Here is a 15,570-nt window from a genome sequence, read left to right as displayed (position 1 = left end):
TTTAATATAAAAAAACAGTAAAAATAAAGTAATATTGTTAAATATTATTACAAAGTTATTAATAATAATTTTATTCCGATAGTTGCTGAAAAAGGTGTAGGCAGAAGCCTTGCTTATTATGCCTACCCTTTATATATAATTAACTGAATTTAACTTTTCACTAAGTTAAATAACACAAAATAAACAATATTACAAAAACATTTCCCAAAATGTACAAACATAATTCAAAGCAAACATAAAAATACACACTCCAGCTATTACTTCAATTTTTTAACGATACAACCACAATTTATTAATATTGAGTCATATAATTGTTTATCACCTTATTTTTATACATTTTCTTAAATTGGCAAAGTTAATTACTTACTTTTAGTTCCTTATCACATTTATTCCATAGATTTACCCCTGTAACAGATAAGCACCTGCTTTTTGCATTAGTTCTTGCCCTTACTTTTTTGAACATATACAATCCTCTTAAATTGTACTGACTTTCTCTTATTTTGAGCAATTGATTTAAATAATATTCTCAATTTTATTATATTTTAAAATTGCAATTTGTTCTTGTAAAGCTGAATTTTCAGCATCCAGTCTTCAGTGTCACATGGTCCTTATAAAATCATTCTAATTTGCTGACTTTACAAGAAACATTTCTTGTTATCAGTGTTGACAGTTGTGCTGGTTAATATTATTGTGGATACTTTTTTTTCAGGATTCTTTTATGAAAAGAATAGAAACTTTTTTTTTCTTTTTTTTTATATTGTATATGCCTTTACTGTCATTTTTCATAAACTCTATGCACTCTTTCAAAATAAATATTAATTTATTTCAAAATCAATATTATGGATCTTTTGAACTGTTTAAGGCAACATGTTTTTAACTACCAACACTTGGAATTTAAACCATACATTTCCATTTAATCTGTGAGGAAAAAGTTAGTAGGCTACAACTAAACATTCATCACCAAAAACTAAAATTTCAGTCAAATGCAAATCAGTAGAGCATCATTAAAGACAAAGGTCTTATGTAAACCTTTAATAAACTTATCTGGTCAATGTTATTAGTTAAATATAGTCTTTACTCATCAATGCTGTCCATGAGTGTTAGGCTACTTTTTCACAGCACTCAATGTAAGCCAATCAAAATGTATGACTAGTTGAAGTTGTACATTAGATATTTGAAATTAAGAGTTTTTACTATTGAAATATCAAAAATGCTTAAAATGTTAAAATAGCTTGCCATAATAGACAGTCATGTATTCTGACAGGAGGCACTTCCGCTGGAAACTGATTGGTCCGTTCTTGCTGACATCACATTGATGATGCTTTGTGGGGCCGCCTAGAGATTTAATTACGGATCTGTGTTCGCGCATTATATTTCCTCACTGTTACCTTTATTTTATTAATTTAAATGTGTCTGTTTTTTCCGTTTGCTAAGAACAAAGACCTTTCTTTAGGAAATAAAACCCGCTCTCGAGTCGCTTGTAACCGGACCCGCGCGCTGATTCTGGAGCCAGTGTTTTTGTTAGTGAGCGATCCTGGGACGCGCGCTAGCTCTGTCGGCATGTTCGGATCCCCGTCTGCAGGATTATAACCATCGGAAAACAGCACTGCAGTCAATAAAGTAAGTGACTGAAAAAATGTGGCATAAAAAGAAGACGAAATTATGATTTGTCATAGGTCGAGCACCTGTAGCAGCTCTTTACTGCTGAACAAATAACATCTTAAGCCAGCCTAGATGGTTTTTTGGTCGTAGGTGGTTTAAGATGGTCTTCCAGCCTGATCTTTAGCTGGGAAGCAAGTTGGTCTCTCAGTCTGACCAGCTAAAAAAAAGTCTAGAACCTGACCATTTTAAACTATCATAAGAGAAAAGAAGAAAAAAGAGCAATACTACAATTCTCTCTCTATATATTTTTTCCTTTCTTCATGCTATAATTTTCTGTAGTTTGTGAGAGCTGAGATTAAAAACGATGATGGACCATTTGGCAACTACTAGTGGTACCCAGGGGCCTGTCATGTGTGAACCCTCTTATCCTCCATGTAAAATGGCCCGCATGGAGAATTCAAGAGATCTACCTGTACCTGGAGTCACTCCTGTGAGCCTGACCTCAAAACAAACATCATTACACACAAACCGGAGGAAAGGTATCCACTGATGGGCATGAAACAAATACAAGACCGTGTCTGTTCATTAGATGTCTGAGTGATCGTATTCTCCTTTCTATAGGCAGTCTGATTCCTGTGTTCTGTATGGTGGAGCAGAGTGATGTCCCACCCTCAGAGAGGAAGAGGTCGGAGCATGCAGAATTTGTGCTGTTGAAGAAAGACCTGCTGTTCAGCCAGATTACAGAGGCTGCACTGCAAGAGCTGGGATACACACACACCGCGGCGGCTCTTGCTACAGGTACACACACACTAATGAATAATTCACACTCAATTCAAATTGAATATGTAAGCCTAAAAGATGGGGATGGGGCTGTTTCTTTTAGTTCCAGTCCGCACCATCACAGCCTGCATCTTATCTTCTGATATATGCATCACACATGCTGTAAACCATGTTTAAAAAAAAAAACCCTGAAAGTCCCATATCCTCAGCAAGGCTACAAACAGTAATATTGTGAAATATTAATATAATTTAAAATAACCATTTTGTATTTTAATATATGTTTTGACTCCTGTGATGGCAAAGCTGCATTTTAATATGCTGTTTTGGTGCTCAAGAAACATTTATTATTATCATCAATGTTGAAAACAGTTAATATTTTTGTGGAAACGTGAAAAAGTTTCCAGGATTCTCTGATGGATACAGAGCCGACGCCAGGGCACCTCCATCAGGGGGGCATTTGAATTTGTAGGGGGGGGGGGCACAAATCACGTTGTGTGTGTGTGTGTGTGTGTTTGTGGGGGGGGGGGGGGGGGGTATGTGATCGCGTGCAGTTGCTGATGCTTGCTAAAGCGTGCAATCACTTTCTTATGTGCGCTGTTTTATCAGTTTCACTTTCGCTTTCGAAATCGATCATGTTCAGCAAGGAGGGGAGGGGATGGAAAGTGGGGGGCACACTAAATCTTTTGGGGGGGCACTGCCCCCTTGGCGCCGGCCCTGGATGGATAGAAAGTTTTAAAACAGCATTGGTAAAAAATTTAATCTTTTTAACATGTAATTTTTGATCAATTTAGCACATATTTTCTGAAAAAAAAGAACATACTGACCCCAAACAAACCTTTGAACTGCAGCATACAAAAAATATAAACTATTTCCAGTAATTATACTTCATTGATTTCAATTTTTAAATAGAAAAAGTATAGTTAAATTTGATAAGTCTAGACAATTAAATTACACAACAAATGAAAAAATAAAAACACAAAAAATGTTTAGATGGTCGAATCTTAAGTTAAGCTGTACTTAATTTTTTTTTCATTTTTAATGCTAATGGTTATAAATTTGATACAAAAATTAATTAATGAAAAACAAAAGACGGAGGTGCAAGACACTTAACGAGAAATAGAAAAGGAAGTGCAGAAAGCTGATGGGACACAAGAGAATGTAAATTTGGTCAAGGTCAGAAAACTATTAAGGTTGCCAGAAGAGAAAAATATAGCTGCAAGCAGCGATGGCGGGCCCAAGCAGTCAGTGCAACCGCCCACCCCGGTGGCATCAAGAAAACGGTGCCCAGCGGGCACATGCATTACAGTAACCCTCTGGCAGTCTGATTTTAAGGGATACAGCAATTAAAGGGTTAATCCAAACCATCAACTCTGTGAAATACACACAGATCAAAATGCATTCTGTTAATATTTGTTCTATACGGACACTGGAGGATAAGTCTCGCTGCCTTATTTTGTACCAGCTGAAGTTTCCTCAAATCCTTTTTTGAAGCATTGGCCCATATTATCTGACAATATTCCAGCTGTGAGAAGAAGAGAGTATCCAATATTATTTTCATTATATCAAACGTAAAATATTGTCTACATCTCCTTACTACAGCTACTACCCTTCCCATTTTCTTCACTGTGTTCTCAATATGCTTTGACCATGAAAATTTATTATCCAAGGTGATACCCAATAGTTTTAACTTCCTTAACTTGTTGAATAAGTGTTTTATTTATATATAATTTCAGCTCCGGTTTGGTCCGTAGAGAATAGCTAGGCCCAAACACTATACTCTTTGTTTTAGATGTATTTAGTATCAACTTATTCTCTAAAATCCACTTTTGTATGCTCTCCAACTCCTCATTCAAAATAGCTGTTAATTCGACCGACGTTTGTACAGATGCATAAACTGTTGTATCGTCTGCATACATTAAGTTAGTACTTCTTAGCACCCGATTTAAATCATTTGTAAAATGGAATACAACAGTGGTCCCAAACAGCTCCCTTGTGGAACTCCACATTCAATTCCCCTTCTATCCGAATAACTTCCATTGAAAAAAACTCTCTGTGATCTATTATCCAAGTAACTTTCCATCCAAGCAATTACTGATGGTCTAAATCTATAACGCCTCAATTTTTCCAAAAGAAGCTTATGATCAATAAGGTCAAATGCAGCTGTAAAATCTAATAAAACTGCTCCACATATCCTTTTTTCATCCAACCTTCGATATCAATCATCTGTCATTTGTACTAACGCTGTACATGTGGAGTATCCTTTTCTAAAAGCATGCTGATAATTTGATATTAGATTATTCCGTGATACATAATCTTGTATTTGATCAAATACTGCTTTCTCAAGGATCTTACTTAACACTGGTAACACACTCACTGGGCGGCTATTGGAGCCACTAAATTGTATTTTTCTATCTTTAGTCAAAGGCATAGTTTTAGCTTCCTTCCAGGCCTGTGGAAATATTGATTGCTTAAGACTCATATTAAAAATATGACGTATTGGACCAGATACATAATCTATGGCTAATCGGATCAATTTATCATCTATATTATCTATTCCTGGTTGTTTGTCTTTACAGACAGATTTTATTAGCCTTTTCACAGTTTCGTTTCCCAATTCACTAAACTCAAAATTACAGTTCTTACCGCTCATTTAGTTCTTTATATTAAAAATTGTAGAATTATTTCCTGTCACATATGATATTTCTTTCCTCAATTTCTGTATCTTATTGCTAAAAAAAATCATTCAAATAATTTGCAATTTCTTCAAGTTTTGTCACATAAGTACCTTCACAGTCAATTAAAGTAGGTTGTGTAGACTTCTGTCTCCCCATTATATCATTTAATACCCTCCAAAGCTTCTTTCCATCTCTCTTCTTACTACTTAACTGTAGTGCATAATATTTTTATTTTTATTTTTATTAAGACCTGTAAGATAATTTCTCAATTTACAATATTTCTGTCTATCCGTTACACTACCAGTTTTTTTTTTTTTTTTTTTTTTTTTTTTTGCTATTCTCATCTCTGAGCCATATAATCCTTTAATTCACTATCAATCCAGGATGCTCTACAATCCTTTATAATTAATTTCTTGATCGGCACATGATTATCAATAACTGGCTGAAATTTTCTAATAAATAATTCAAGTGCATCATTTGGTTCTTCTACCTCATAAATCTCTGACCACTTCATATTACCAATATCCCTCAAGAAAGCTTCCTGAGAAAACCTCCTATATGACCTTTTATACACAATTCTGTGCTTCGCTTTGGATATTTAGTTTTTCCTCGCAATCTCAACTATATTGTGATCACTACAACCTACTTGGACCGATATTGCTGTCGTATACAAATATTAATTTCTCAAATAAATATGATCTTTACAAGATGATGTGAACTCACCCTTATTATTTTTACTTATTCTCGTTGGTTGTGTAACCATCTGTTTCAGTCCACATACGTCTATTATATTTTCCCATTGATTCTTTAAAAAACACTTATGTACTAACCAATTAATATTAAGATCACCTAAAAAAACAACTTCCATATTTAATTCACAAACCTTATTCAGCATCTCACCCATATCTTCTAAATATTTATTATATTTATAAATATTTATTGAGCCTGGTGGCCTATAACAACATTCTACTAAAATTGACTTGACATGAGGTAGATTAATCTGCAGCCATAGAACCTCAACTTCATTACACATAATATCATCCCTTTTACAGAAATATTATTCTGCACATAAAAAGCAACACCTCCACCATACTTATTTCTATCCCATATATATATAAATTATATCCACTTATAGACACATCATTATCATCAAAAGTCTCATCCAAACGAGTTTCAGATAAAGCAAGAATATTAATTGTGTTTGACAGTAACAAATCGGTAACTTCATGTACTTTGTTCCTCAAACTACAAATATTCAAATGAGCAAATTTTACATATTTTGTTTTTTTTTTTTTTTTTTTTTACTAAATAAAAAATTTAGTACATAAATATATTTATATTAATATATTTTTAATTGGTAGTTCATGTTAGTTAATGCATTTATTAATGTTAACAAATGAGACATTATTATAGTTACCAAAGCTTTTAATGATTTATAAGCATTTTTTAACGATTTATTTTTCCATGAACTAACATGAATAATTTTTATTAACACAAATAAATAAAGTAAAAATATATTGTTCATATTTAATGTTATTTGTGAATTAACCAATGTTAAAAAACTACTATTTAACTGTTGTTAGTTAACATCAACAATAATTATATACCATTTATTAATGTTAATTAATATTAAGTCTAAAATGTATTAATACATTATTAAAATTTAAGGTTGTATCTTTTGAACGTGACTATTTTTCTAACATTAAAAAGATGAATAAATGCTGTAAAAAATGTTTTGTTCATTGTTAGTTCATACTATCACATGCCATAGTAAAATTAACTAAATAATAGTAAATAATTAAATATTTTTTTTATTGTTAGTTCATGTTAGTTAATGCATTCCCTAATGTTAAGAAATGAGACCTTATTATAAAGTGTTATCAAAACCTTTAATATAATAAAATTAACATTTTTGCCTGCATTACAGCTTAGTCTGCATCTGTCAGCTGAACTGTTTTACTGTTACTTTTAAACCACTATTAAAGCATCAAAACTTTAAACAGACCCTCTCTCTCTCTCTCGCTCACCCACCCCCCCACCCCACACACAGAAGCAGAGTGACATCAGATGTCTGACAGTTTTTAAATTTTCTGCTCTCCATAGTGTATTGTAAATTCATGGAATTAATCACATTTCCTCAGAATGACTTGTTCTGTGTATGTAATTTTTTTATGAAGTGTTTGGAAGCTGCTCTTAAAAGATACAAAAAAAATTACTGCTATCTTTTTTTACTGTTACTTTAATAAGTCACCATCGCCACACCGTTCAAAATATCCAAAATCCGTTCGCAATTTAGCATCTTCTGTATATTGTCATCATGTTGACAAAAAGTTTGGTGTGAATTACTTGTTTCTGCTTGGAGGAGTATGAATATATTTACAGCATGATTTTGCAAAAAAAACACATTAAAATAATAATAGCCGACTTCCTGTTGGTCATAGCTAATGACTGTAAATTAGAAAGCTTGATAAGAACAATATATGTACTGAGTTTGGTGTCTGTAGCTTAAACTAACCCCCCACTTTTGACAAAAGGTGGCGCTATAGAGTGCCTCCTCCACGCCCATTTATGAGCTTTTGCTAGTGTCTATCTATCATTAATACTGATGTGTGTGTTGAGTTTCATGACATTCTAAACATGTTATCTGCCTCAAAATCACCAGAAAAGAATTGAAGTTTGAAACGTTGCCATGGCAACAGTATTTTAGATATCAACATTCCCTTCACAGTTTTACATCGACCGTGTTTTGATATTATTCTGATAAAGTTTGAAGCAAATTGAGTAAAAATAAGATACTGAATTCAAAGCATTTTGAAAATGACACACTTCCTGCTGCCAGTTGGTGTCGCTATAACTTTCAGTCATAATAGTCACATCTATCCGATCAGCATCATACAACAAACAAACCACTGAAATTTGATCAAAATCAGATAATGTATGTGGATGTTATTAGGCATTTCCTGTTACTCATTTTTCGCCATAACTTCATCGCCTCGCCAAGGGCAAACCGTTCGAGATATCAAAAATCTCTTCGCAATTTAGCATCCCCAATGTCTTGAGATCATGTTCACTGAGTTTGGTGGCAATCGGTTGGAAATCCTCAGAGTATATCAAATTCCAGAGCATGCGCTTTTTAAACAGCCCTAAATAGCCGACTTCCTGTTGGGTGGAGCATGCAGACATGCAGACATGCAGCGCGAAAGTTGTTCAGCTCAATGAGATCTATATGCGTACCGAGTTTCATATGAATACGTGCAAGTATGTGTGAGCTATACATCAAGTTTTCTGACTGTGGTCCAGGGGGCGCCGTAGAGCCCCTGTGCCACGCCCGGGTCCCAGCCTCTGCGGCGTCCTAATGGCCGCGGATTCCAACGTGTGTGCCAATTTTCAAGAGTTTTTGAGCACGTTAAGACCCCCAAAAGTGTCAAAATAAAAAAAAATTAAAAATAATCCTTAGGAAAACAAGAGGCCCCTGCGCCTTAGTGGCTTGGGCCCTAAATACAGACAAAAAAGGAGTTATGGTGGCAGGAACTATATAAGGATCATATATAGTAGTCATATTGTAATAAATATTAATTTCTGCATTAGGTCAGGTTCAGGTTGGCCACTGGAACCCTGTGTCCCTGTCCACTGTGACAGACACCTCTGACGCAACAGTAGGAGACATGCTTCAAGATCTTTACCATGTCATCACCTTAAGAATAAAGCTACACAGGTACAACCGGCACACACACTTGCATCACATCTGTCTTTGGGTTTCAGCAAACAGGCTTATCAGAATGATGAACTACACTCTGAAAATTAAAGCTGTTCTGATTCATGATTAACGATAATTTTTCACAGGTAATTTAGTATTAAAACTCATTTCAAAATAATTAAAAGTTATTATAGTTATTAAAGTTTTGAGGATAAACACTTAATAATATAGCTATTTGTGAAATAATAAATATTTGCGATTAATGTCCTACAGTGTCATTAATTATTGCAGTACACTGTTTTTCTCACTGACTCACGCACGTTCTCTCACTTTCTTAGTGTTTCTAAATTAGAGGACTTGCCTGCTGAGCAATGGACTCATTCTACCGTCAGAAGTGCCCTGAAGGAGCTGCTGAAAGAGATGAATCAGAGCACACTGGCTAAAGAGTGTCCATTGTCTCAGGTACACGTTCACAAAAAAACATTTGTACGCAAGTAGGCACTGTGAATGCACTATTTTTGCAATTCATATAACCTTATACCAACTTAAACACACTTTTTATCAACCATAGCTTAACTGCATATAGCTATAGAATAAAATAGGGTTAATTGTCTCATATCTCATGGTTAAAGAGCAGAACTATGAATGAAGAAGCGCTCTCCATTTAAGAATACACCCTACTATTAAGATCCATCCCTAGGTTGAGATTCAGCTATTAAATCTATTTAGCAATAAGTCAAAAAAACTTAGCACATCCTTTCTGGACACATTTAGTCGCTTCCAAGGCACACCTCAAGACTTACTTTAGTATGCTCTGTCTGTTAACTACTGAATTACTGTTAAGGTCACATAAAAAGGAAATGAGAGGTAAAATCACATTTTTGCCTGCACATAAACACACATTAACTTTTTTGTGTGTGTTTTTTGAAAGAGCATGATTTCGTCAGTAGTGAACGGCACTTACTATGCCAGCATCTCTGCTGCAAGATGTCAGGAGTTCGGCCAGTGGTACAAACACTACAAGAGGGCAAAATCTATGACGGGCGAGTAGAAACCTACTGCATGTTCTCCAAGAATAAAAACTGTAGTAAAGTAAATTAACTGCATATATGATAACTGTATGTATATAAGCTATCACAGCATATGCTGAAAATAAGATGATTTGAATTTTAAATAGACTCCAGTGATTTCATATGAATATCGAGTTACTAAAGGTTTTTATTTCCCCTCAGGTGACATGAGCAGAAACTGCAACCAACCATCATCCTCCAGCCAGCCCACCATGTACCAGCAACCAATGGAAGGCAGTGGGGCGGAGTCACGTGGTGTTGTCCAGATGCAGGCTGGAATGCCTGGTCTGGTGATGGCTCAGCTCCTCTCACAGCAGCATGCCATGTCTCAGCTCCTCACACACGCTCACACACACTCACACGGGCCTCATCCTGCGCCACTAAGGACTCCTCCCAAGTGCAATGTTTCCCCACCCACAGTAGCTCAATGTCCCTCACCTGTCACCGACGTGTCACCTGAAATTTACCATTGGGTGCGTGAGGAACTAAAAAGGGCAGGGGTTTCGCAAGCCGTGTTTGCACGAGTGGCCATTAACAGGACTCAGGTAACATGATAGAAATATGCATATGTGCATATCTCTTAAATATTATGTATCTGTATATATATTAATGTGTCTGTCTGTAATATTACTTGCAACAGGGCCTGCTATCGGAGATCTTGCGCAAGGAAGAAGACCCACGCTGTGCATCTCAGTCTCTTTTAGTTAACCTTAGGGCCATGCAGAGCTTCCTGCAACTGCCACAGAGCCAGAGAGACTCAATTTATCTGGAGGAAAGAGAGCGTAACCTCAACTCTACCTACAACACCAATACAGGCTCACCTCTGCCTATTCAGGTTTACTGTCACTTAAATTTAATTATGAACCTGAGATGCAAATTAGCACGTGCTATAATCTCTATGGACAGTGCATCTTATTGTAGACAAATAAACGCATAGTTAACCATAGTAATAATGGTAACATTAAAGTGCCATTTGTTAATGTCTACAAAAGTGTTGTCATTAAAAATATCTCTCTCAATACAGGCAAAACTTTCACCTGTTTCCAAGGACATTGTAGTCAAAGTGGAAAGCAATGATTCTGGAATAAACTATGGCATCTATGATGAAATACAGCAGGAAATGAGACGAGCAAAAGTGTCGCAGGCCTTGTTTGCAAAAGTGTCTGCAGCCAAGAGTCAGGTACATGTTTGTGCATGTGTACAAAAGGAATACATTAGTACAGATTGCACAAGAAATCTCTAGTAAAAAAGGGGGAAGAGGTGCACCTTACAAGACTTTCATTGCATTTGAGGGATATACATTTCATACATAATTAAACATATAATAAATATTTATATGAATGCAAGGAAATGTGCAGTATATACTGTACTAGAGCTGCACGATTATGACTAAAATCATAATTGTCGATTATTCCATTGAGATTGTAATTGCGATGCGATTATTAATAACGATTATTTTGAACAGATTTATGCCATTGTTTGAAGCTGTATGCCATATTTTTATATAAAATATATATTTAAAAAAAGGCTGAAAACATTCTTCCTGAACTTTTATTGCTTTTCTATAGCATTGAGCCTCAAATGTCAACTGTACATTGGTTTGGTTTCTTCTTTCTACATTGGTTAAAAAAAAGGTAAAATTATGCATGGTATAATAATGATATACTAAAACTAAAAGAAAAAAAAAGAAAAAATGGTTTACTAAAGCTATATATTTCATTTACAATTAAACAGACAAAATTTCAAATTACAGTAACATTTTACAGTACAATTTATATTATCAGGGCTCCAGACTAACATTCGAGAGCAGTTGCACCAGCACCTGATTTGGTAGCACTGAACATGTGATATTACAAGTTTTGTCTCTTAGAAATGTATATTTGAACTTGAGCTTGAGTTCAGAGTAGCAGAAGCTTGAGTTGGGATGCAGATGTACATTTGACAGTACCATTGTGAAAACTGTAACAGCCTCATCTTTTATACATAACTAAAAGTACAGCATCTCATTACCATGGTAAAAAAGTAGGCAAACTATATGGTTTCTATGGTGTTAAACAGTAGCCTAGCCATTGAGACAATGTGTAGGGTCAAAATGTCTAAAATACTAGTGGAATTGTTTTTTTTGTTAGTTTTTTTTTGCATTTTATCCGTTGAAAATTAGATTACCAGCATAACAATTTAAGAGTTTATTTCTTACATTTTTAAACAGAAAAAAACCCCAGTTATTTTGTGAAATATTATCTAATGAAACTTATTTTTCCATTACAAATTAAATTATCAGCATAACAATTCTTACATTTTGAAAAAAGGAATTCACATGGTTAATGTCATAATTTTGCTTATTTGACTGGTGACCTAGAAATACTGCAGAATTTTAAATATTTCTTGAAAATTAAATATTTATCTCCTACATATAAATATTTATTATATATTTAAATATTTATGTCATGGAAAGCATAAATAAAGATTTTCTTATTCATTTTACATTATAACATTTTCAAATGGTCGAAAAACATTACATTAATGTCTAGGTTTAAATTAGATTTTGAAACAAATTTACAACATTGTCTCAGATATTTGAACACTGCTGTATTTGTGTCTGTGTTTTAGGGCTGGTTGTGTGAGCTCCTGCGCTGGAAGGAGGAGCCATCGCCTCAGAATCGTACACTGTGGGAAAATCTGTCCCTGATTCGCCAGTTCCTAAATCTCAGCCAATCAGAGCGAGATGTTATATATGACCAAGAGAGCAATACTGGGCAGACGTTCTACTCAGAAAAACACACAAGACCACTGACTGAACAACTACAAGTGAGTGCTCACACAAACTTCTACAACTGTCATTCAAGTAAACAATTACAGTACATTATGAATATTTTTTTTTTAAGGTGATACCACACCATATGGTGCCTCTGAAGCAGCACCAACAACTGCATAAAATTCCACCTCAGCATCATCAGCACTTCCTCCAGCAGCATCTCATCACTGGATGTCTCAAAAACACTCACATGGGCCCAAATATTGGAGGCAGGTCTTTACCACCAGAAGCCCATGCAATCCTGCAGAGTTTCATTCAGGAAGTGGGACTACATCCAGATCAAGAGGCCATTCATACACTATCTGCTCAACTAGGAGTAGCCAAAGAGGCTGTTCTCAGCTTTTTCAGTGGTCACAACTGGCTTAGACAGGAAGAGCAGGACAACAGAGGAGAAAGAGAGATTGAGGAGAGGGAAGACGATTACATGGAGGCAGAGGAGGAATGCAGGGAGACAATGGAAAACGATGAGGAGACAAATGCAGACATGATGACAGGGAAACAAGATGATGTGGTGGAGCAAAATGCATCTACACAAACTCGCTTTATTATTACTATTAAGAAAGAGGAGGAGCTTCCGTGTAAGGAGGAGTCCGATGATAGTCCCACCTACTGCCAATTCATAAACTCCTAAAAAATGCATACACTACCATTCAAATGTTTGGGGCTATTTTGTTTGAATTAACTTAATACTTAAATTCAGCAAGGATGCATTAAGCTGAACAAAAGTTACATTTATAATATGACAAAAGACTTCTATTTGAAAAAAAAACAGTTCTTTTGAATTTTCTATTCATTTTAGAATACTAAAAAAATTATGTGTCACGGTTTCCACAAAAATATTAAGCAGCATAACAGTTTTCAACATTGATAATACGATTTTTTTGAGGAGGAGCAAATCACCATATTAGAATGATTTCTTGAAGGATCTGAAGGATTAATTACATTTCGAAATATTTCAAATAGAAGGGTTATTTTAAATTGTAATAATATTTCACAATATTACTGTTTTTACTGTATTTTTGATTAAATAAATACACCCTGAATGAGCATTAGAGACTTCAAAACCATAAAAAAAATCATACCTCAAACATTTGAATCGTAGTGTATTAAATTAACAAACAAACAGCAGTGAATTCTGGGTGATTTGACAATTTCATGTAGCGTATTATTTACGGTTGTGCCTTCATGCACAAGATGTTTTATTGAAACCTCATACTTTGGATGGACTTGAAGATTTCACAAATGAAAAAGCCACGGAAAGAATTAATTGAACATCAATGTTCTAATTTCTAAAAAATGTTTTTATTAATATTAGGGGTGTAAAAACGCTCATGTCTGACTATGAAAATTAATTAAGTCACCATTATCAAAATGTATCACATCATTTAAGAAAGAATCGCTAATTTAAATTGTTAGAGCAAATATTTACACCCCTAATTTAATGTGATTTGCAATTTTATAGTATTATTATTTATTGTTTGTCTCTTGTTTTCTGCTCAAATCCTCAACTGAATCTTTGCAAGTGGCGGGCAATATAAGTCAGTGTTAATGGTGGCTTTTTCAGCCAGACAGTGTTGTCTTTTACAAGAACTGTTGCCAGAGACCCTGAACCATGATGTATTATATGTTAGAAGCAAACAGCACATTACTGTATTATTGTCAATAGAACAAAACACAATAGAAACAGCACTTTGAATTACAGTGAATAGTTCTCTCTCTAATGAATTATAATAAATCTGTACTGTTTGTTATTGTTCATTATGTTTAAAGCCATTTTATTCGAGAACTAGAAAATGGCCTTGATATGTTTAACTGTGAAGGCATTCTCGATTACAACTTTATTTCTTTGCTTGTTAGTGTCAGAATTGACAATGCTATTTTTCTTACCATCTTAAGTTGAGTTTGTTGTTTATTATTATTCTACTTCCATTTTCTCCATATATATCACTGTATATGGGGTCAACACTGTCAGATACAAAATAAATGTCAAATATTTAATGTTAATATCGACAAATCAAGCATTCACCAGAAATGAATGAACTGAGACTATAGGATTCAAATTGAATTTTAGCTCAGTATGACATAATAACCGTATTTTTCATTTCACACATGTATTAAATGCAGGAGCCACTTTGTTTACTATACTAACACAGTCTACCTAAAATGAGGGAAAATATCTAAAAATCCCACTGACTTTGTCCAATATCATAAATATTTTCATAAAGGTCTGACAGTATTGACAAAGAGTAGAGTAAAACCATGTTGAAAATTAGATTATTTTACAAAGAAGATCTTAACAAAAATCTTCTGCCATTTTTGAGTAGCTTTCTTGAGTTAATATATTTTATTATATATGTGACCCTGGACCACAAAACCAGTCATAAGTATCATGGGTATATTTGTAGCAATAGCCATTGTATGGGTAAAAATGATTTTAATTCTTTTATGCCAAAAATCATTAGGATATTAAGTAAAGATTATATTCCATGATGATATTTTGTACATTTTCTACCGTAATATATCAAAACTTACTTTTTGATTAGTAATATGCATAACTTCTTATATTCTCAATATTTTGATTTACCTCGACCAAATAATATCCTATCCTAACAAACCATACATCAAATGGAAAGCTTATTTATTCAGCTGTCAGATTATGTATAAATCTCAATTTAAAAACAAAATAACCCTTGTGACTGGTTTTGTGGTCCAGGGTTATTATCTGAGGACAGGTGCTTTTAGGAGCACATGCTGTTACTTTGTGATTACGATATAATAAAATGAAATGGTACCTTTGTACAAAGATTTTTAGCAAACATCTCTGATTCATTTCTAAGCTAAATTAATCTGCTATTTTATAAGTGGTATTTGTTGTCATATTGTGAATTTTTGGGCCATTTAAAGAAATACTTCAACGTAATATAACCTACA

General features: G+C 34.3%; 1 protein-coding gene across 1 annotated transcript; it reads left to right on the top strand.

Moving 5' to 3' along the window:
* Positions 1 to 1,966: 1,966 nt before the first annotated feature.
* On the top strand, positions 1,967 to 14,396 carry LOC306847161 (DNA-binding protein SATB1-like; the record flags this gene model as incomplete). Its single annotated transcript, XM_079380964.1, has 10 exons — positions 1,967 to 2,141; positions 2,224 to 2,400; positions 8,646 to 8,772; positions 9,093 to 9,216; positions 9,686 to 9,797; positions 9,987 to 10,369; positions 10,465 to 10,659; positions 10,849 to 11,004; positions 12,435 to 12,632; positions 12,710 to 14,396. 10 exons carry the CDS (start codon positions 1,967 to 1,969, stop codon positions 13,268 to 13,270), a joined length of 2,208 nt encoding a protein of 735 aa, XP_079237090.1. The 3' UTR covers positions 13,271 to 14,396.
* Between the last annotated feature and the right edge of the window lie 1,174 nt (positions 14,397 to 15,570).

This window comes from Barbus barbus (assembly GCF_936440315.1).
Source record: "Barbus barbus genome assembly, chromosome: 27".
Lineage (NCBI taxonomy): Eukaryota > Metazoa > Chordata > Actinopteri > Cypriniformes > Cyprinidae > Barbus > Barbus barbus.
Note: the sequence above shows the minus strand (reverse complement) of the source record. Positions and strands in the feature narration are given on the sequence as shown.